A 25,353-nucleotide genomic window follows, 5' to 3' on the forward strand; every position below is an offset into this window, starting at 1 on the left:
ATCCAGAGATAGTCTTGATGAACGGCCCATTAACTAAAACATATTTCTGAATTGGAGACATAGTTGTTTTCTCTTGGTCCAGATATGTTTACTACCTCCCACCGCCAACAAAAACGTCAATTTTTCGTTTTTATTTTTTTTGAGGTAGGATGAAATTAATTCAAAAAATTTGAAAAAAATCACGGGCATAGTTGAGGCTTTTACAATACATGTATAGTTTTATAGACCCGTAAGTTGAATGTACACAACCTCAAAATGCTTTTTTTTTCATGCATTAAAATCAACCGAACCCTACTTTTTATCACATATACCGTAAAAAATTAAAAAAAAAACGGAATTCTGGGAATGATTGCATTTTGCCAATCTTAACGGGGAGTTCCCTTTTGAGAACTTAAATCCATCGTCCTTTAATTGAGGCTTGGGAATTGCTATTGTAATATCATAAGTATCCTAAATAATATTGCAGACTTACCTGTATAGCCCTTTCATTTTGTCGTTAATTTCACCTGTAAATGCTATATCTAAAATGTAGGAGCCTGGGGTCACTAAAGAGGGAAATTTTAAAGTCGCAATTTCTTCTTCCGCACATAATTCTACTTGACCAGGTTTTAGGGATTTATCTCCTTTTAAAGTAACCTCGTTTAATTTTAAGTCTAATGAATTAAGTACAACTGTATCCGTGTTGCTAACAACCTGAAATATAAAAGGATTATGAAAAAATTGTTACGAAACAAAAAAATCTAGACTTATTTCTTTTCACAATTAGACTGAAAGAACACGAATTACACATGTCAGTTTTAAGAATAAAATAATATTTACGGAAAAAAAAACACTTTAGTCATTCAGATTTATTTAGACAGGTAAGTTATGTCTGTTTGGATAACCTTGATCAGGGAGATAAAATGTATTTTTTAAACGCAGTCCACACTCTCGCACAGATCGAGGTTCAACAAGTACGAGAGTGTAGAAGGCCACCTTGTCTAACTTTGCCTAACTTCGTTCTACCTCCGAAATCTGTCGGTCTGATGCGTCCCAGTCAAAGGGATCTTTGTCGGTATCGCACCGCTTGAATGTGTTCCTCGCGAAGTAGAACGAGTGTGTAGAGAGGCACTTCAAACTTCGGTCAACTTTGGCGAAGTAACTTCGCCGAGAGTGTGGTGCCCTTTGGCGAAGTAACTTCGCCGAGAGTGTGGTGCCCTTATAAGAGTAATCTACAATGTAATAATACAATGATTTGAGGCTATTAAGGGTCTCAAAAATGACTCATCCACTATCCCATTGACAGCGCCAAATACTATTTTTCGATTTTATAAAAATACTTCATCGACACAAGAACATCAAATCAATTATTATAATAAAACTACCAGAATAACAGACTATCCTGGCAAAATAGTTGATCAATTACTACTGTGTTCTGTAATTTAGAAATAGCACAGAGAAATAAGGTTTTTGTCGGTACACTTGACCAGCCAGGTTGTAATGTTTTTTTTTGGAAACTATATTATACCTAGTACAAAAGTGCCCGTCACAGTTCGGACGAGAATTTTAGTTATTAACAAATAAGGGTCAAAAATGACAGGTTTTTCGTTTAAATCGCTACAGAAAAAAATAGGACAATTAAATATCTTATTTAGAGTGTTCATCTTTCAGTAGATGAGCAAAGGTTTAAAATGGCGGTTTTTGACTTTTGGTCCGATCATTTGTTGCTTCGAAAATTGCAAAATAAGATTAAAATTTCGAAAATCAAAAATTTGCTATATATTGGCGAAAATAAACAAAGGCAGCCAAAGTCCAAAAATTGAATTTTTTAAGTTTTTTTTGGGTTAGGATTGAAAATTATTCTCTGAAATCTTCTCTTTCCAGTGATCATCATCATCATCAACCCGTACTCGTCCACTGCTGGACATAGGTCTACCTCAGCTCTTTCCATCTTTCTCTGTTTTGTGTGGCTTGCATCCAGTTGCCGACAATACGCTTCAGATCGTCAGCCCATCTGGTTGGTGGTCGTCCTCTGCTCCGTAGTGCTTCTTCTCGTGGCCTCCACTCGACAATACGTTTTGTCCATCGGTTGTCTGACAATCTGGCGACGTGTCCTGCCCAATTCCACTTGAGCGACGCGATTCTTTCGACGGCGTCCGTTGTTATTGTTCTACGACGTATTTCTTCGTTTGTGATTCGGTCCCTCAGGGAGATACCCAACATCTGGCGCTCCATAGCCCTCTGAGTTATGCGAATCTTGTTCACTACCTTTTTTGTGAGTGTTAATGTTTCCGCTCCATAAGTGAGTACAGGCAATACACACTGGTCAAAGATTTTCCTTTTAAGGCATATGGGTAAGTCCGATTTAAATACATAGCTCAGTTTACCAAACGCTGCCTAGGCTAATCCTATGCGACGTGGGAGCTCTCACGTCTGGTTATCTCTTCCCAACCGAATTTCATGTCCCAAGTACTTATAAGATGCAGTCTGCTCAATATCCATTCCACCAACAACAATATTACGATTTGGCACCAGATTAGTCATTATTTGCGTCTTGTTGATATTAATCTTTAGTCCAACCTCTAAGGAAGCGTGATATAACTTGTTCAACATTATTATTGCATCATCCATACGGTCGGCTATAAGGACGATGTCATCTGCGAATCTCAAATGACTCAGCTTCTCTCCATTTATATTGATACCATATTCGTTCAGATCTGCCTTCTTAAAAGTATGTTCTAAAAGGGTTGTGAACAGCTTTGGTGAGATGGTGTCTCCTTGCCGTACTCCTCGCTGTATACAGAATTTATTAATTTGTTGATCAGAGAGTCTTACGCTAGCCGTTGCATTGTGGTAGATATATTTTATCATGTTAGTCTAGCGATGGTCTATTCGGCATTCTGTCAATGCTTTTAACATTTTCTGCTGGTTTATGGTATCGAACGCTTTCTCGTAGTCCACGAATATCAGTGCCAATGGTTTGTTGTATTCCGCCGACTTCTCTATCAAGTTTTTTATTACCAGCAAGTGGTCGTTAGTGCTATATCCGGATCTAAACCCAGCTTGTTCTCTAGGCTGATAGAAGTCTAACTTAGCGTCCAGTCTTTTTTTTGATAATTTTTGTGAAAAGTTTATATATGTGTGATAACAGACTGATAGGACGGTAGTTTTTTAGATCTGTTATGTCACCTTTCTTGTGCAATAAAACAATGACTGCATTGTTCCACTGAGAAGGGGTTTTTCCTTGGTAAATACATTCGGTGAAAAGTTTGGCCAAAACCTGGATAATTTTATTTCCACCTTTTTTTATTGCCTCTATCACTACTCCGTCATCACCAGGGGATTTATTATTTTTCATTTCTGAAAGTGTCTTTTTAACTTCGTATGGTGTTACTTCTGGCATTAATTCTGATCCCTGGTTTGTGATTTTGGGCAGGGGCTGATCTTGCCTTGCGTTGGTGCTCTCATACATTTCGCGATAAAACGATTCGACAACCTTAAGGATTTAGGCTCTATCCGTAGCAATGTTGTTGTGTTTGTTTCTTATTCTGTACATATTTTTGTTGCCAATGTTATTCGTAGTTCGCCGCAAAACTTTTAAACTTTTGTTTTCTTGAATTATTTGACTTATTTCTCTTGTATTGTTTTCTCTTATGTCTTTTCGGATTGATCGGTGGATATCTTTATTTAATTTCTTCAGTGTTGTGTACCTGGAGTCGTATTTTTCCGTCAGTTGTCTTCTTTTACTTAGTAACTCTTTGGTATTTTGGCTTAATTTTTCTTTATGGGTCACGACCGTCGAGCAGCACTCCCTTTCGGTTTCTTTTAGTGCCTTCGTTATAAGATTATTTGCTAGTTCGATGTCTTATATTTTGTTTTCTAAGTCTTGTATACGTCTGGTTAGTCTATCTTCATAGAGGTCCTTGTTTTCTGGGGGAATCCATTTCATCTTTCGTGTTTTGAAGATCATCATTGTTCTTTCTAAGTTGACATTTAATTGTATCCTTGCTCGGATTAATCCAATGATATATATAACACATTATAGTAGAAAATATCCATGGTTACAAAATTATTTGCTTTTTGAGCATCCGTACTCAACTTACCGTGTACCAGTCAACGGCGTAGCCAGGATGATCCTAAGGGGGGGTTACAACAACTGGAGGGTATGGATAAAGTACATCCCAATCCCAAAACCCTTCCTGGTTACGCCACTGGTACCGGTAGCTTTCTTTATAACCTATTAGACTGTTTTATGTTTTTGCGATTTCCCGAATATTAGGTTTTTTATTAACTTTTGATGTCAAATATCTCTGGATATTTAGTTGATAGAAGGTCCAACTTTTTACAGTAGTTGTAGATACAGTATTCTTTTTCTCATGATCATCTTTCAGTGCGTCACAGTTTTTCGATTTCTCTCTAACGCATTAAATTGTATGTGACAGAAAAAAAGGCACGTCTGGGAATACTTCGGTAATTATTCTAGTTCGGTGATTATTCTAGTTGTCGATAGATGGCGCCATAATCAAAAAAGAATTATTTATTAAATAAAATAATAATATTATCAATATAATCTGTACAATTTATAAGACTATACAAATGAAAGAAAATACCATTTTATAAATGCAATAGACACAATTGATTTGGTTTTATTCCAAATTGAAAATAAAATTTGACAACTGTCAGATTTAACTAAAATGTCACGTTAGAATAAATGTCATAAATGTGTATTATCACGGACTTACCTTTTTTTCTATAATTTGTGACGCACTGAAAAATGTTCATGAAAAGGAGAATAGATGTACAAATCAAGTAAAATAAAATCTAAACTTTTTTGTGTTGTTTTATAAGAGTATTTTAACAAAAATTTAAAATGAATGTTTGTTTCACTCTAACTTTACAAAAATCTACGCGGGACTAAACAATACATATAGTTTCAAAATAAAAAAATTAAGTGCTTTGGTTACAGAGCTATGTGACTTAATGTTAACATAGTCGTTAAATGGGAGCCGACCCCGCATAGGGTAAGGCAAAGAGAATGATGATTGTCGTTAAATGGGACTTCGGGTGCCCTTAAGATTTTGATATTGCATGAAAAGTTTAATCAAACAGTCCATATAATGCACACAAAATTTCAAGACGATTTGTCAAGCCAATTAGTTTAAATATTCAATTTGTGTATCCCACAGAGCCTTTTTTGCAATGTTATTGCTCAGAAAATAATAACGATACAGCGATTCTGCGGGTACCACATGAAACACGAAGACTTATATTTTCAGTATACATATTTAAAGCCATTTTTACCCATGCAAAAATATTTTACTACAGTATAGTCATTTTTCGCTTATAAACAATTTGAATAACTTTGTTAATATTGACTGTACGCTAAATCCACTTTGATATACAAAAACCTGGTATTTTTGCACGAATTTACTGAAAATTTTTGCCTAGGTCAATTAGGGTCAAAGTTAGCCACTTTTTTTATTTAATTCACAGCTACTTTGTTTATAAAAACTAAACAACCTAACTAGCGCCATTTTGAAGTTCACGGTTTATGGTTTATGTGTTAAAGTTTGAGTAAACTTTGAACTACAACAGACTGGTCAGTAAAGGTTTGCAAATAAATTTCTAACGAAATCGACTCGCGGCCGGTGTAGGGGAATTATAATCCGTGAACTTAAAAAATGAAATTGATTCTTCAAACATTTGCTGCGATTAATATCTACGGAACTTGTTAATGGATTTTGATCATTATTTTTTAATTTGTATATTATACTAGTAGTCTCGTAGAGTACATTATGTATATATATCACCACCTAACAACAAAATGTTAGGGGGGTACCCCCCTTATTAGTCAGGGGTATGAAAAATATATTATGGTAGGGGAGCCCAAGCGGGGATTTTTGCAGTTACTCGAGCGCGTCAGATTATTATATGGAGAAAAACCTGGTACCCTGCAGATGTACCTCTACCATATATTGGCTCTTAACACAGGGGAGTTCGTTAAGGGAGGTCCGAAAAAAAATCTATCCTTAAAAATACTCGAAATTGTCAGATTAAGATAAGGTAAGTTAAGGTATATTTAAAAAATCTGACGATTTGAGCAGGGCGTAAGGAAATGGGTGATTCAAAAAGTTTCACAAAAAAAAGCAAATATTTCGCGAAATGAACGTCAGATCGAAAAACTAAAAAATATGTGTTCAATATTTTTCAAAAATCTATCGAATGATATCAAACACGACACCCCACGGAGAGGGGCGGGGGGTAAATTTAACATTTTAAATACAAATCTCACGATATTTCGCAAAATAAACATCAGATCGAAAAACTGCAAAATACACTTATTCAATATTTTTGAAATATCTATCGAATGGTACCAAACACGACTCCCCACGGAGGTGGGGTGGGGAGTTACTTCAAAATCTTAAATAGGAGCCCCAAATTTTTATTGCAGATTTAGATTCTTTACGTAAAAATAAGCAACTTTTATTCGAAACATTTTTTCGAATTATGGATAGATGGCGCTATAATTGGAACAAACGATTGTTGGAAATGGAAAATTAAATTAAAAAATGGAAAGTTCCCACTAAAATGGAAAATTTTACTTAACGTTTTTTGGTTTTAGGACAACCCAATAGGTCCCCAGTGACTGCACATTTAGCATACTTTGCTTCTCTACCATTACAACCGATTCTCAGACCTACCGAATATACATATACAGGGTGTTTGGTAAATAATGGGCCACAGCTTAACCTTAGATTCCTGAGGTTAAAATAGGTCGATTTAAGCTAACTTACCTTAGTTGCCTTAGTACAAAAGTTAATAATAACCGAAATACAGGGTGTCAAAGTTAAACTTTTATTTTATTTATTCTTGAATATTTCCTGACAGGCATGGGATAACAACACGAAATTTGGTAAGCGGAGGTTTTTTGGGATGAGAAATCTAAATTCGTCACCAAAAATGATGTATTACCCAGAGGGCTCCACATACGTCTTTCAGTGCTCATTTAATACGTTCAGTTTTTTTATCCCCCACTCTACATACTTTTTGAATCAACATTTTTATTCTCCTAATATTTTTACTTAAAAAAGGCATACTACATTCATCTCGCTAAACTCAACCGTTTTTGGGATAAACACATTTTAAATCTGCGAGGCAACATCATTTTTTGCATATTATCAGTAGTAATTGCACAAGAGCTCTAAAATTCTATATTCATTTTAGAGATCGAGTGCAATTTGTTGCACTTAATTCTTGAATAAAACTGTTCAAAACCAAAATTTTATTGTAATTAATTTATGTAAGTACAAATTAGTACAATTAAACACACAGTTGTTATAAATATTTGACGGTTGGAAGTCATCACTTTTATAATTTTTAAAACATTAATTGTCATTAATGTCACTGTATTTTTTCATAGCAACGAAGGGCATCTGACGTAATATACTTGACGATGGGCAATTACCAAAAATCATCGGGTATAATATCACAAGAGAGTGAGAATAAATTGAAAATAATGCGACAGTTTTTCGAAAATTTGTTGTCTGGCAATAGACACGAGAGCCCGCAGGGCTCGAGTGGCTATTGCCCAATGACAACAAATTTGAGTAAAAATGAAGCATTATTTTCTTATTTATTCTTACTGTCGTGTGATATTCGTAAGATTGTTTTTTAATACGTATATTATGGATATTTTCTTAAATGTGACAGTTGTCAAAACTAGGAAACTGGTTGCCATTAAAGAGAAACAATCTACTTAAAAAAATTCTATCGGTAATTTTCTACAGTAGATAATTCTCAGTATAATTTTAATCTGATTGGACAGAATTAAACACGTGATCAAAAATCTTACTATACTATTGGAAATTAAAATCATCAAAAAATAATCAGTTTAATTTTTATTTCTGTAGCTTTCTATTGGTCAGAATCTCCTAGGAATGAAATAATCATTGTAGTTATACCAGAAAAATAACTTAAAACCATAAAAATTTACAAAAATGTATCGCAAATTTCTTCAAATGGAATTTGCGATGCAATGACATAAATATGAGAACTGGCACAATATTATGGTTTCAAGTTTATTTTTCGGGTCTAACAACAATGATATTATGCACAAAAATATGTTGTATCGCAGATTTAAAATGCGTTTATCTCGAAAACAGTTGAGTTTAGCGAGATTAATGTAGTACATATACCTTTTTTAAGTAGAAATATTAAGAGAATAAAAATTGTGATTCAAAAAGTATGCAGAGTGGGAGATAAAAAAACTGAACGTATTAAATGAGCACTGAAAGACGTATGTTGCGCCCTCTGGGCAATACATCATTTTTGGTGGTGAATTTAGATTTCTCATCCCAAAAAAATAACGCTTACCAAATTTCGTGTTGTTATTCCATGCATGTCAGGAAATATTCAAGAAAAAATAAAATAAAAGTTTAACTTTGACACCCTGTATTTCGGTTATTATCAACTTTTTTACTAAGGTAAGTTAGCTTAAATCGACCTATTTTAACCTCAAGAATCTACGGTTAAGCTATGGCCCGTTCTTTATCAAACACCCCGTATATAATTTAAAAAAAAATCGGTTAAGCCGTCACGGAGGAGTATAGCAACTAACACTATGACAGGAGAATTTTATAGATGTAAATATATAGATGGCTATTAAAAATAGGGGTTGGTGATCGAAGGGTGAAAATTAGGGGTTGTAGGTATATTTTAATTCTACATCATAGAAAATTAAGGTAGACAATTTTGTTCAAAAAATAAAACAAAGTCAGGGGGCAATCCCCTAATCACTTATGGGTGATAAGGGGGGTTGTGATATACGTGTAAAATTTGATAAAAATTTGTAACGCCGTTTCGGAGGAGTATGGTAACTAACACTGTGATAGGAGAACTATGAAAAAATTAATTTGCAACCTGGCTGTTCAAGTGTCCCGAACATGGTATATTTTTGCCTTATTTCCCTGGAATAAAATGTCATCTTATTTATCGACACAAAGCAATGCGTGACAAATTCCACAGCAATTCTTTGAAAATAATCAGAACGTATAATTTCATTACTCTTTAACACTTTGCACAATGTATAACTAGATAATGGATAATGGTTTTCCAGCAACTAGAATATTATTTACAGTTAAGGAAAACAGATACAATTATGAATTATGATTAGTGAATGCACTTTGTATGCGTTTAGAGTACTTTATTCTAAATGTTAATTTGTTGCACTGATTAATGAATAAAATTTAAATAGCTTTGCATATTTACACAACCTTAATAAAATAGCGACATCATCTAAACACGCATTAATTATTGTATATGGTATTGCATGTAATACATCAGCAGTCAAATTAAAAAAATATGAATTATGTAATCATTGTGACTAAATTCCTTTTTGGTTTACTCAGCAGGTCAGTGCACTAGATATCTTCTGGAGATTTATGTTACATCTAGAAATATTCAATTAAATATTATAATGTTTGTCTTCAATACTTTTTCGTTAAACTATACTCTGTTTTTAAACCAGGAGAAGTAATTCAAATTTACCGCGCTGTAATGCTTGTTTGTAATTGGTCCAAACACAGACAAGTTTACTCCACTGTTACGAAATTTTGACACTAATGACTTTTATGAAATTTTGACACTATTATTGGCATTTTTCATAAGTTAATTAAGTTATATCGGCGATTTTTGTGTTTTCTGCGTTATTCCTTTAATTTGTAAATTTTTAGTCTGCTTTTATATAAAAAACTGTTGTTTTTAGAACTCTTAGCGACGTTATATAATTATTAGTATAATACGTTATTAGTATAATATAATATTTATACATTACTGTCGAAGGCCGACATGATTAACCAAAAAAGATGTATTTGGTGATTTTTCTAGTGACATTATTGGGTGTGAATCTATCTGTCTTTGTAGTTTACCCCTCCTGGTATAAAAACAAAGAATAGTAATAAATTATTTTGATTTCCATAAAAAATATTGAAAGTTTTCTAAAATAATCTGATCCACTTATGTCTTATTATTAATAGATCTAAAAAAAGTAAGTATGTCACTTTATCTTGAAGATAAAATTCAAAATGAGACGATTAAATTATTAGGTGAAGATCAGCCAATTAAAAACAAGAATTAAAATTAAGTGAATTGCTTCTTTGCAGTGTAGACCAGGGCATTTAGCACAAAATAAATCGACTTTTAAATACAGCACCTAGAAACTTACAACTTTTTGCATTGTGTTCAGGATGATACCAGGAAAAAAGTCTACTATAAAAAAATGGGTGAAAATGCATAATTACAATTTAAACTGCATAAAATGCAACCAAAAGTGCATAAACATGTCAAAATAAGTATATTAAGGGCCAGATTTTTTTTGTTACTTGGGGGGTTTTTGGGATCGTTGAAGACGAATACGCCATCAGAACCGACTACCGAAGCACCTGGTGCTCAGGTTCACTGCTAAGGCATGCCATCTCAAGTTTCAGGGGTTTTCGGCACCAAATTGATGCAAACAGATTACTAAGGGTTTTTTGAGGTCTCTGAACAATAATACATCATCAGAACCGACCCCCCGGTACACCTGATGCCCAAAAACCCTCCAAACTCCAAAATATTGCTTTAGCAGTGACCTTGGGCACCAGTTGGTCCAGAGATCGGTTCCGATTGCGTATTCGTATTCATCGAACCCAAAAACCGCCTAGAAATCTATTTGCGCGCATTTAAGGCTGACTACCTTTGAAACACCAGATGCTGACGTTCCTCAGCAGTAACATTGGGCACTAGGTGTTCCGGAGGTCAGTTCTGATGGCGTATTAGTGTTCAGTAACCCCAAAAACCCTTTGTATAATCTGTTTACATAAATTTAGTGCCGAAATCCCTCCAAACTCCAGAAGATTACTTGCCTTACCAGTGACACTGGGCACCAGGTACTCTGGAAATCGGTTCTGATTGCGTATTCGTGGTCAGTGATTCCAAAAACCTCCAAGTAATGTACCTGTATCTTGGAAAAATGTAAATAAAGAAGCCGACTCCACATACAGATAAAGCCAAAGAGGCCTTAACTGGCCATTGTCAACTAAGCAAACATCTCCACACACTGGGGCTAGTAGACACACCTCTATCTAGGAAATGTGAACGAGACAACGAAACTGTCGAGAATGTCCTTTGTGAATGTCCGGAGTTATTGTCAATACAACAGTATGCGTTAGGCGAGCTCTGGTCTACTCCTGCCGACCTAAGAGAGATGTCCCCTGGTGATTTGTCCACCGTCCTGGAAATGGCAGGATGGACAATGATCTAAGGACGACAGCTCTCTGGGAGGATGCACAATGGCTGAATTATGGCCTAAGTGTTGTGGGACTTGAGTCACCCTCCCAACTCTACAGATATAACTCAGCATACTTATTCTCTACTACTTATAAGTTTACTGACTGTTTCAATTTGTTTACTATCATTTAGAAGTGTGGCTGATATCGTTTTGTTTCTTATACTTTCAATTATTTTATTCTTTACCATTCTAAAGCATGATTTAGAAATAAAAATGGTTTTTGGAATCATTATTGTTCTTTAGTGTTTTTCATTTGGTATCAATTCAATTGGTGTTTTGCACATATTATGTCTTTCAACTGTTACCAAAAAAAGCCAAACCCACAACACTGCAACAAGTTCCGTCTGATAAGCCTTATGAGTCATTCAGTAAAAGTCCTATTAAAAGTCGTACATAATCGAATCTATAGAAAGTGCGAAACAATAATCGCAGACGATCAGTTTGGATTCAGAGCCGACATGGCAACGAGAGAGGTCCTCTTCAGTTGACTAATAGTTCTCGACCAAAAATCCTGCGACCAACAGAAAGATCTATAATGCTTTATAGACTTCGAAAAAGCATTTGATAGAGTAAGACACGATCTACTATTAGAACGTTTGCAAAAAGTCGGTTAAGGCCGCACCTACATTGGATCCGATTTTCTCCGATCAGATCAGATCCGACGTCGGCCGACGTCGGAATAGAAAATAAACCCATAGTATTAAATGGGGGTGCCTACATTGGATCCGTTTTTCTCCGATCCGATCAGATCAGATCCGACGTCGGAATAAAAAATAAACCCATAGTATTAAATGGGAGTGCCTACATTGGATCCGTTTTTCTCCGATCAGATCAGATCAGATCCGATATCGGCCGACGTCGGGAGTAGCTTCTCCTATTCTCATCGAGAAGTGTTTGATTTCATTCCGATTGGTTGCAAGTTGAGTTGCAATTTTAGTTGCAAGTTGGTTGCAAGTTGGTTGCAAGTTGGTTGCAAACTGGTTGCAAACTGGTTGCAAGTTGGTTGCAAGTTGGGGGTTGCAAGCTAACATGTTTAAATAAATTCAATGTCATCATCTCCTTAACACATCTTCATCGGAACTCATTGTCGGTGGTCGGAAGATTACTGAACCAATGTAGGCACCCTCGCCGGAAAACCGGTCTGATCGGATCTGATCTGATCGGAGAAAGACGGATCCAATGTAGGCGCCGCCTGTCGGATCGGATCTGATCTGATCTGATCGGATCGGAGAAAAACGGATCCAATGTAGGTGCGCACTTAGATGGAAAAGACATCAAATTACTAAAAAACTTGTACTGCAACGCAAAACGCCAGAGTTAGGATCGAAGGTTCCACATCCGCAAAGTAGAAATTAGCAGGGGAGTTAGACAAGGATCTGTTCTGTCTCCCCTGCTGTTTAATCTTTACTCCTAGTTTCTATTTAAAGAGGCACTGGAGGATTCCAAGGATGGAGTCAAGGTGACAAGGTAAATATCAACAGCATCAAATACATCGATGATACGATGTTGATTGTGGATTCCGACTTGGTTCTACAACGACTCATCGACACGACCAGCTCAACCTGTAAACAATTTGGTACAAAAATAAACATTAAAAAAACCAAAGTGATGTCAGTCCGAAAAACCAAAACATACCTGAACCTGCCTGAACCTTGATTAATAAATGAGCAATAGATTTAAGTACCTGGGATGTTGTATCGATAGCAGCCTAAATCCTGATCTAGAAATAAGATCGACAATAGAAGAAAACAGAAAATCTTTCGAAAAAATCAATAAACTCCTTTGTTATTCTAGAATAAAACTTGAAATTCTACTAGGTTTATCAACATGCTACGTCTGGTCGACTCTTCTCTATGCAGTTGAGTTATGGACCCTTAAAACATAAAGCGTAAATAAATTGGAGGCCTTTGAAATGTGGACCTACCGGAGAATCCTCAAAATTTCATGGACATCGCATACCTCAAACGAAGAAGTGCTGCATAGAATAGACAAGGAAAGACAACTTTTCAACACATTGAACGTTATAAAAACATCATACTTAGGCCATATACTGAGAAATAATAAGTACGAATATGCTCAACTTATAGTTAAAGGAAAGATCGAGGGAAAGAGTGAACTAAGATTCATCCGACAATGGACAGGGGTAAATTTTGAACAGCTGAAGGCAGAGAAGAGTTTGCAATTGTAGTAGCCAACCTCCATTGAGGAGAGGGAACTTTAAGAAGAAGACTGTTAGCACTAAATGAATGCTCGTTTCATGAATAATTTTCTGAAGAATATCATTGAGAATATTTTCGCTCTCTTCGTCACTTCGTCTAATGTCACTCTTCGTATCCATGATTATATAAGTTTTTTTTAGATTGAATTTTATATTACTTTTATCATTGATCTTCTGTCATGTTATCGATATACCATGTATTCCGTTTCTACAACACTTGCCAATTATTATTTTATAGTCTCTCTGGTGTCATCAATATATTTTTGTTGTATAATTGTCTATAAATATTAAGCCGGGCCGAATTTTTTTAAAATTTTTCTACACGGCTAGTTGCCAAAAGTTGGAACCAGTATTTATACAGTGAGCACGTAAAGGTTGGAATAAATTCATTTTCTCGAGAATGGACGATTTTGGAAAAAAATCCCGAAACAGGTCAATTTTTATTTTTAAATTACGACTTTTTGGCATATATATATATATATATATATATATATATATATATATATATATATATATATCTTACTAGTGACGTCACCCGTCTGAGCATGATGACGTCATCGATGATTTTTTTAAATAAGAATGGGGGTCGTGTGCTAGCTCATTTGAAAGGTAATTCAATTCTCTATTCAGTAATATAAACATTACCATAATTATTTATACAGGGTGCCCAAAAAAATTTTTTTTTGATTAAATTTATTGGCATAAAAAGAAGAATGTATGTAATTTATTTATTTCAAAATACATTTTACTGTTTTCAGAAAACAGAAAAAAATGTTTATTTGAAAAATAATCATGGCTTTTCGCTTAAATTAAATGTTTAAATTGTCACGGGACTGGTGGGTGGCTGTTTAATATTTGAATTTAAGCAAAAAACAATATTTATTTGTCAAATAAACATTTTTTTCCTGTTTTCTGTTAGAGGTAAAATGTATTTTGAGTTAAATAAATTACCCACATTCTTCTTTTTATGTCAACAAATTTAATTAAAAAAAATTTTTTGTACACCTTGTATAAATATTTATGTTAATGTTTATATTACTGAATAGAGAATTGAATTACCTTTCAAATGAGCTATCACACGACCCCTATTCTCATTTAAAAAATAATCGATGACGTCATCACGCCCAGATGGGTGACGTCACTAGTATAATATATATGCCAAAAAGTCGTAATTTAAAAATAAAAATTGACCTGTTTCAGGATTTTTTCCAAAATTTTCCATTCTCGAGAAAATGAATTTATTCCAACCTTTACGTGCTCACTGCATAATCCTATACCAAAGGGCCGGTTTAAAAAATATTTAACCGGGTCCCCCGACCCTTCAAAAATTTTTATTGTGTTAAAAAATGTTTGGGGCCATTAAAAAAGCTTGTGTTGTCACATTCTATTGTTAAGCAAAAGAAAGATAATACAGTCGGCAGGAAAAATACTAAAGGTTTTAAATACCGCTTTAGAAGATCTAAACTTAATTTTCAAAGATAATACCGCGCTGGTCATCGACAAAATTTAAATTCGGAGAGGAGTTAACGAAAACAGACGGGAACTCAAGCATGAGAATAAAAATTGAAATAAGTCAATTGAAATGCGATACTTTGATGAAAGAAAAGATCAAACCATGGTCTTCGGAAACGCAAGCCGAATTATGAAAACTGAAGACCATATTAGCTTTAATTGAAGAACCCGGTGGTTTATATTTTGGGTACTTAGCTCTTAGCCAGTCTCGTGTCGTAGATATTTTCGAAGGAATATTAGACTACTTAGAAAGCCATAATATAGATCTAAGCAAATTGTTATGGGATGTGATGGTACAAATGTCAATACGGGCTGGAAGGTGGAATCATTCGAATTATAGAAAAGCGAGTAAATAAACCATTACAGTGGAGTGTATGCCTGTTGCACGCTAATGAACTTCCCTTGTGATATTTGCTGCAAAAACTAGATGACCACACAAAAGGTCCCTATTCATGTTCTGAGCCGATTGGATCTCTTCTTCCCAATTGCGAAAAAATGCCTGTTATTAAATTTAAACCCATAGAAGCTGTCCTGCCTCTTGTAAATGAAAATAACCTAAGTTCAGGTCAATCGTATTTATTTGTTCAAACTATCTAAAGCAATAATTAGAGATGGAATATTATGTTCTCAAAGTTTGGCAGAGAGAAGTCTAGGGAAGATGGCACAATAACGTTGGTTCACGACAGCTAACCGCATTCTTAGAGTTGATGTAGCTACAACTGATCCTTGTGAAAGCTTAAAGATTTTAGCTGGGTTTGTAATACAAGTATACTCTCGTATGAGGTTTGAGATAAAAACACAGCCAAGATTGGTATGGTGCCAGGCATCTATGGAAATTAATGCAGGCATCGAGAGATTTTCCGAATACAATGTCTCATCAATTAACAATAAAGTTATTCAAGACAATGCTTAATTTGCGCACCCGGAAATCATTCAAAGGACCCCGCAGAAACCTTATGGGAAATGGCTCTCTGTCAAATGCTCCGAAACTTTGGGTTCTAGTAGTCCTTGATGTGTAGAACAAAAGACTCACTGGGGGCGTAGCTCCAAAAAATCATGGTTTTAAGATATAAGCCTCTGAAGTTATAGCTACAGTGAATACGTTTGAGTTGGAATAAATTCATTTTCTCGAGAATGGGCGACACTGGAAATAAATTGTAACTGGGCGTGATGACGTAATCGATGATTTTCTTTAAATAAAAATAGGGGTCGTGTGATAGCTCATTTGAAAGGTTATTCAATTATCTATTCAATAATATAAACATTAACATAATTATTTATACAGAGTGCCAAAAAAAATTTTTTTTAAATTAAATTAACTAAGACAAAAAGAAGAATGTATATATTTTATTTAATTCGAAATACATTTTACTGTTGTACGAAAACAGGAAAAATGTTTATTTGATAAATAAATATTGTTTTCGCTTAAATTCAATATTAAAGCTGCCACCCACCTGCCTCTTAGCAGTTTGAACATTTACTTTAGGCGAAAAGCAATATTTATTTTTCAAATAAACATTTTTTCCTGTTTTCGGACAACAGTAAAATGTATTTCGAATTAAATAAATTATATACATTCTTCTTTTTGTATCAGTTAATTTAATTAAAAAAAAATGTTTAGGGCACCCTGCATAAATAATTATGTTGATGTTTATATTATTTAATAGGGAATTGAATAACCTTTAAAATGAGCTATCACACGACACCTATTCTTATTAAAAAATCATCGATTACGTCATCACGCCCAGATGGATGACGTCACTATACTCCATCTACCGAACAGACGGAGTAATCACGTGAATAAATCACAATTTTTTTTTCAAAATACCTTAACTCACGCCCTTGTACACAATACCGATAACAAGGTATTCGGTATTGGTGTTATGGGAACTATGTTGTACAAGGGCGCGAGTGAATGTATTTTGAAGAACTTTTTTGATTTATTCACGTGATTACTCCATCTGTTCAGTAGATAGAGTATAGTATGATATATATGCCAAAAAATTATAATTTAAAAATAAAAATCGACCTGATTCGTAATTTATCTCCAGAGTCGCCCATTCTCGAGAAAATGAATTTATTCCAACTCAGACGTCCTCAAAGTACCTTAACTTCAGAGGCTTATATTTTAAAACCATGATTTTTTGGAGCTACGCGCCCACTTAGACTTTTATTCTACACATCAAGGACTACCAGAACCCAAAGTTTCAGAGCATTTGACAGAGAGCCATTTCCCATAAGGTTTCTGCGGGGTCGTTTGTATGTTAACAGATTTACTTAAATGTATTAGAGAGGTTGCTGTCCGAAGAATTTTAAAATGTAGAAAGGCTGGTATAAAAATTGCATTTTCATAGTACCCCAAATCCCTAAATCAATTTCGATGCATAAGATTACATAAATCTGATAGACTGGATGAATAGTAGGTACTGTAACAGATCCTCCTCTAATACAGCATTTGGTCGACGAGAAATTGTGGGATATGGTGAAACAAGTTCCAAAGTTTGACAATTTTCCTTGCCATACTCAAGCGGTGGAGAGGTGTGTGAAGATAATTACTGATGCGTCAATAAAAGTGTGTGGTGAAGAATCTAGAGATGGTTACATCCGAGCTAAACTTGATGCCAGAAAGAATTAGCCGATATTTGAAAGTAAATGTCGATAATATGCTTCAAGAAATGAGTAAGTGAAAATGTTGAGCAAAGGAGGGTGGGCGGGTGGAACTCGCCGTGCAGCTACCTCATCGTGGTGAGATCTGGGTTAAATGAATATACGAAATAAGGGTCTATGACGTTTCATCGCCGCCAGTTCATCGCCACCAATTCATCGCCGGCCGATTCATCGCCAGTCAGTTAATCGCTAACTGATTTATTTCCGAATTTCCTACCAATTTTCGACAGTTTAATATTAATTAGGAATTCTAGGAAATGACCTAACCTAACCTAACCCAACCTAACACTACATAAATTTGAACATATTATTTCTACAAAGGCCATTTAACACAACAAATTTAGTACTATTTAGTATAAAATTTAGGGGAAGTAGAAATAGAACAGTAAATATAATAATATTTTTTATCTGTTTAATTGACATTTGTTTTGAACTGAATTTATGGTAGGGGAGCCCAAGCGGGGATTTTTGCAGTTACTAGAGCGCGTCAGATTATTACATGGAGAGAAACCTGGTACCCTGTAGATGTACTTCTACCATATATTGGCCCTTAACACAGGGGAGTTCGTTAAGGGGGGCCCGAAAAAAAATTCTATCCTTAAAAAACTCGAAATTGTCAGATTAAGATAAGGTAAGTTAAGTACATGCAAGAGTGTATATTTCAAAAATCTGACGATTTGATCCGGGCGTAAGGAAATGGGTGAGTCCCAAAGTTTAACAAGAAATAAGCGAATAATTCGCGAAATGAATGACAGATCGAAAAACTAAAAAATGTATGCTCAATATTTTATAAAAATCTATCGAATGATACCAAGCATGACTTCCCACGGAGAAGGGTGGGGGGTAAATTTAATATTTTAAATACGAATGAACACTCTACTATATTTCGCGATACTATATTTCGCGAAATGAACATCAGATCGAAAAACTGTAAAATACACTTATTCAATATTTTTCAAAAATCTATCGAATGGCATGAAATACGACCCCCCCCCCTCGGAGGTGGGGTGGGGGGTTACTTTAAAATCTTAAATAGGAGCCCCATATTTTATTGCAGATTTGGATTCCTTACGTAAAAATAAGTAACTTTTATTCGAAACATTTTTTCGGATTATGGATAGATGGCGTTATAATCAGAAAAAACGATTGTTGGAAATGGAAAATTAAATTAAAAAATGGCAAGCGCCCACTAAAATGGAAAACTTTACTTAACTTTTTTTGGTTTTAGGACCTACTCTTCACAACCCAATAGTTCCCCATAACGCTCGAGTGACTGCACATTTAGCATACTTTGCTCCCCTACCATAACGTCGTGTCGAGTTATCTCCCATAATACAAAATCAACTGACTAACTGGCGATGAAAAGGGCGGCGATGAAACAGACGGCGATGAAACGGACGGCGATGAAATGGACTGGCGATGAATCGGCGGCGTCGAAACAGCGGCGATGAAACGTCCCATTCCGACGAAATAATGTTAATATGTGCATAATAGTTCAATATAAAAACCTTTCGTGCCGAATATTGCTTCAAGCAAAGAGCTGCACAGTTCACAGCGCAAAAAATATGCATTGTTCACCCCCTTTTATATTTTTAGCCCTGGGGCCGGTTAAATTTCTTTAGATCATGATGAAAATTTTTTAACGAGACAGTAGCATCGATATTAATATTTTAGACACTAGCCCGCCCCAAAAATAAAGCAAAAAAATAATTTTTTTAGGCCCCCGGGGCCCGGTCAAAAATAATTTAATTCGGTCTATGTTTGGTACACAGTATTATGACTACCATACACAACTTTTTTTACTAGCCCGTTTAAAATTTCCCAAAAAAATTGTTTTTGTCCTTTTTAGGCCCGGCCTAATAAATATCATTTGAAACCTTAGTACTTTATATATGAACTATTTGATTTCGGATGAGCTACTATCATGTCGTTTTGTTTTATATCTGTTATCAACATTGTAGTGTATTATTTGTTAATAAAGACTGATAGCACATACTAAAATACTATTAGATAAGAACCTTTTACAAATTACTGTTTAAACAGAATTATTTCGGCTACATTAAAATCACTCTTTATATGGAGAATGATAATGGAAAAGCATAAATATGTAACACGTAACATCTGTTACATTAGTACATGAAAATTAAAATTTAACTCTAAAATTGCTGCCAATCACGTTTCGGTATTGTTTTTAAGAAACAAAGTGGAAAATGATTTTCCAGTTCCACATGTTTTTGTAATAAATTTAGTAGATACCGACTAAAAAATTGTATGCTGATGCGGTCCTCAATTAAAACGCGGTATCTGCAAAAAAAATTGAAAATCGAGTTTTTGCTATATGTGGTTTCCTTGTGACCTTATTTATGCTTCTGCAATGTCTGAAAGCCGTATCATTTTATTTACTACCAAAATAAACAAATTGGAATATGCCGTCAACACATATAGAGTCCTGAGAAAAAAACTTTGAGGGCCGATTTCTCGGGTTTAAGTTGGCTGCACATACCGCGTTTTATTTGAGGACGGCAGTATTTCTCAAAGAAAATCAAAAGAATGCACCTGTTTTAAAGTTGAAGAGTGCAGCTTTTAGTCGGAGAGATAGAAGCGGATTTTGTGCGTGATAAGTAATATGGAAAAACTATACGGGGATATGTTGAATTAGTTGTGTACATGACTTTCACCAACGGCCGGAAACCAAAGTGGGGGCCGAGGGTAGTTATAAGGGGTCAAAGTCGCGGTTTTTATTATTTTTTTTGTGACGCTCATGATCGAGATAGTGCACCAAAATTTGGGAATAAGTAGGTCATGACGTAACTAAGTATAATCTCTATTGGCGGAACGCTGCGTGGACGACAAAGGGGTGGGGGTAGGGGTGAATATAAAAAATATAAAGGGTTTTTTGCGACGTTCGTGATTGAAATAGTGGACCAAAATTTGGGAATAAGTAGACCATGACATTACAAAGTAAAATCCCCAGAGCCGGAAACCAGAGTGGGGGACGAGGGTAGTTATAGGGGTCAAAGTCGCCGTTTTTATCATTTTTTGTGTGACGCTCATGATCGAGATAGTGCACCAAAATTTGGGAGTAAGTAGGTCATGACGTAACTAAGTAAAATCTCCAGGGGTGGTACGCTGCGTGGCCGACAAAGGGGTGGGGCAGGGGTGAATACAAAAAATATAAGGGATTTTTGCGACGTTCGTGATTGAGAGAGTGCACCAAAATTTGGGAATAAGTAGACCATGACATAACTAAGTAAAATCCTCAGAGCCGGAAACCCGAAGTATAGGACGAGGGTAGTTATAAGGGGTCAAAGTCGCCGTTTTTATTATTTTTTTTGTGACGCTCATGATTGAGATAGTGCACCAAAATTTGGGAATAAGTAGGTCGTGAGGTAACTAAGTACAATTTCCAGGGGTGGAACGCTGCGTGGCCGATAAAGGGGTGGGGGTAGGTGTGAATATACAAAATATAAGACCATGACTTAGCTAAGTAAAATCCCCAAAGCCGGAAACCAGTGTTGGGGATGAGGGTAGTTTTAAGGGGTCAAAGTCGCAGTGTGTATTATTTTTTTTTTGACCCGGCACAACATTTGTCCCCCACGCAGCGTTCCGCCCCTGAAGATTTTACTTAGTAATGTCATGATCTACTTATTCCCAAATTTTGGTGTACTATCTCGATCACGAACGGCAAAAAACCCCCATATATTTTTATACTGACCACTGCCTACCACCCCTTTGTACCGCAAGCAGCGTTCCGCCCCTGGAGATATTACTTAGTTACCTCATGACCTACTTACTCCCAAATGTTGGTGCACTATCTCCATCATGAGCGCCACAAAAGAAAATAATAAAAACCGCGACTTTTACCCCTTATAACTACCCTCGTCTGCCACTCTGGTTTCCGCCACTGGGGATATTACTTAGTTATGTCATGGTCTACTTATTCCCAAATTTTGGTGCACTATCTCAATCACGAACATCGCAAAAAACCTCTTACATTTTTTTATATTCACCCCTGCCCCACCCCTTTGTCGGCCACGCAGCGTTCCACTCCTGGAGATTTTACTTAGTTACGTCATGACCTACTTATTCCCAAATTTTGGTGCACTATCTCGATCATGAGCGTCACAAAAAAAATAATAAAAAACGGGAGTTTAACCCCTTATAACTACCTTCCTCCCCCACTCTGGTTTCCGGCTCTGGGGATTTTACTTATTTATGTCATGGTCTACTTATACCCAAATTTTGGTGCACTATCTCAATCACGAACGTCGCAAAAAACCCCTTATATTTTTTATATTCACCCCTACCCCCACCCCTTTGTCGGCCACCCAGCGTTGCGCCGCTAGAGATTTTACTTAGGTACGTCATGACCTACTTATTCCCAAATTTTGGTGCACTATCTCGATCATGAGCGGCATAAAAAAAATAATAAAAACCGCGACTTTAACCCCTTATAACTACCCTCGGCCCCAACTCTGGTTTCCGACCGTTGGTGAAAGTCATGTACACAACTAATTCAACATATCCCCGTATAGTTTTTCCATATTACTTATCGCGCACAAAATCCGCTCCCAGCTCTTAGACTATTTCGTGTGCACTTTTTGCATTTTGCCACAAATGAAGTCTGTTTCCATAAATGTGTTATAACAAAAAAATGTTGCCCGATTTTTGCCCGAGCGTACGGACTAGAGCCTTTGAATGAATCAAATAACCGAATGAGCCGAGCGCGCAGAGACAAGCGAATGACCAGGTTATTCGAAGTGTTCGTTCTATTTGCCGCGTTCCCATGTTCTGCTCATTTTATTTTAGTGTTCGTCCCATCTGTTGGGAGATCATTATTGGATCTCCCTCCTTTACATATAACAATAAGAGGTGAGGCGAGAATGGGATATTATAGATTGCGAGAAAACCTGAGCAACGTACCAGTTAAATCAGGGCATAGTAGTATAATACATGAAACTAATAATGCCGAATGGGTGATGATTTTTGACCATATGACATCCAGATACAAGCCTGAAGTACCTTTTCAAGTGGACATTTGCCCACGAGACGAATGGGATAGAGGGAACTCTCAGCCCAGACTGCAGGGTTACACCTGGTATACAGACGGGCCTAAAACTGCAGAAGGTTCGGGCGCAGGAATATTCTGTAGTGGTGGAAATTTCAACATTTCTATTCCACTGGGAGAGTATACCCGGTCAAGCACATGACAAGATATACATCGGACGGACATGTGCTAGTAGGCTGAACTACATACTGCTGAAAACAAGCAGGAATCAGCTCAGAGTCATAACAGGTTTCCGCACTGGGCATGCGCCAGTTAAGGGTCACCTGAATATAATGGGGCTGTTTCATGGAGACTTGAGCTGCAGACTCCGTAACAGAGAAGCTGAAACAGGCAACCATATCTTGCATGACTGTGAGGCATTGGATAGGAGGCGGCAAGCATTTTTCGGAGACATCGAAGTGACTTTAAATATATATGACATTCACCCACTAGACCTGTATAAGCTGGTACAGGGTTCCAGAATTCTGGAATGGGTTTCATAAAGGAATGGAAGATGTATGTACAATAAGCCAAGTAGCTGCAGTACGGCCGGTTTACAACAGACGGCTTCCAGAAAAAAATCTGTTGGGAGATATGGACTGTTTTCATTTTAAAAATTTCACTGGAATGTATGCAGCAGACTTTGAAAAATTAACATGTCTAGTAGGTCCTACAATTGCAAGAAAAGATACAACGTTTCGAAAAGATAGGTCTCTTCAAGATCGCTAATTTTGAGGTTTTTAGCGACAGGAGACTCACATATGAGTTTACAATATTTATTTAAAATTTCTAAACAACGTATTTATGTCATCGTTGTAGAAACATGTTAAGCGTTAATGCAAGACGTGAGGGACAAAACAAAGGTAAAGTTATTGTCCTGTACCCGTGGTTTGGTACTTTTGCCTTTTCTCTGTGGAAACTGGCAAGCAAACTATCAATCTTTTCCTTTGCTTCTTCGGAGGTACATACTACTTTTTCAGATATCAATATCCATGTCATTTTTGAAGTTATACTTCTTTAGGCGCGTTGGGAGTAAATTTACATGTGCGCGAAATCATCAAAATCTTGGTACCCGGCGCAGCTTAACGTTATACGTCCTCTGACTGGGCAATTACAATGACCTGTCAACAATTGTTCAATATGTCGGTTATTTTATTATTACGTCAATGGTTATGGGTAAACAAATTGTATGTAGGTAGTATATTAGTTTTTATTGTTGTGAGGACAGACACAAAAAGCAAGTTTATAATTGTAGTGACTTTTTAAATAGTTTTTAAAAGCAACAAGTACGTAATTTTAAATGTTTCAGTATTGTAATAAAAGATTAGGACCTACATACCTATTTGGAAAATGTAGGTAGCTAGTTAAGTAGGTAATGCTTTGATTTACATAATTTGATTACCAATACAATTTCTACCAATCTTCATATCTAATAATAAATTGCTTTTTTAGTCCATATTTTGTTGTATTTTAATATTTTATTTCCGCAAGAATCAAAATTATTTGATTAAACTAAGAGAATAAGCAACTGTCAAAAAAAAAAGTTTAAAACGTACAGTTGCTATATCTTCCCAAATCATTCACATGTCTCGCTAGCTAAGTTCTGCGTGCGGTGAGTTCAAAATCGAACAACCTTATAGACGTAGGTTCAATTCCCAATGCAAATTTTTATTTTTTTAATTTTTTATACATTTTATGATTGTAAGTATATTTATTATATTTTTTTTCAGAAAATACGTATTTAGTTAAAAATTTTGTCAACAATTATTGTTCAGAAATCATTTGTTTGTTTCATTTTTCAATGTGTTTGCGCATGTTTTATTCTTTTATTTTTTGGTATTGTTTTAATAAAAATTTTTGGAAAGTAGTGAGTATTAAAATTAGTTTAATATTTAAATAAAATATAAATAAACTGTTTAAAGTATATTGATTTCGTTGAAATCATATAATAGAAGTATAACTTCTTACGTGCGTACAAAGTACACACACATTCATTTTTTTTTATTTTATTAACCCTCGTAAGGCGGTGCGGTGTGCAGACGCACCCCAGACCTCGTTTTTCGCACCTATCGTTTTTAATAATTTTTTTTTTTTGATTTTTGTCCATTTTTGTATTCGCATTAAATTCAATTCTAAATGCATTCCACCCATTACAGCATTTAAAACTCGATGATGAAAACTCATATGATGAAATTCATAATATGAATTCAAAATGATGAAAAATTCATATCCTGAATTTGACGTTTCTGATGTTCCACCTCGAGCTGACAGAGCTACGGGACAAGGTCGGTGTTACTTATGTCAGAGAAAAAAGACCGAAAGTCCCGGCATAACTACTGTATTGTGTGTAAAAACTTTGTGTTGCTCACTCTGTGAAAAATTTCATGTGTTTGTCTCGCAACAATATTTTTTTTAAATAAGAAATGAGTACTTTGTAAAATTATGTTTCATAGTATAATAAACAAGTCCTAGTTATCTTCAAATCAATTTCCCCTTCTTTCACATATAAAAAAATGGATATACGAATGGGGTGCAAATGCACCTCGCACAGTTGTTTACTTAAGAATCTAAGCACCGCCTTACGAGGGTTAAAGTAATATTGCC

The 25,353-nt window shown here is 35.6% G+C and overlaps 1 protein-coding gene across 1 annotated transcript in view; it reads right to left on the reverse strand.

Annotated features, from left to right (window-relative positions):
- LOC126885884 (puromycin-sensitive aminopeptidase) overlaps window positions 1-25,353 on the reverse strand; it is a 191,242-nt gene that overhangs the window by 113,405 nt on the left and 52,484 nt on the right. Inside the window, exon 2 of the mRNA XM_050652678.1 lies at window positions 473-693. Coding sequence (XP_050508635.1) covers window positions 473-693 — 221 coding nt within the window. The remainder of the gene's footprint in view (window positions 1-472; window positions 694-25,353) is intronic.

The sequence above is a fragment of the Diabrotica virgifera genome, chromosome 6 (genome assembly GCF_917563875.1).
Source record: "Diabrotica virgifera virgifera chromosome 6, PGI_DIABVI_V3a".
NCBI lineage: Eukaryota > Metazoa > Arthropoda > Insecta > Coleoptera > Chrysomelidae > Diabrotica > Diabrotica virgifera.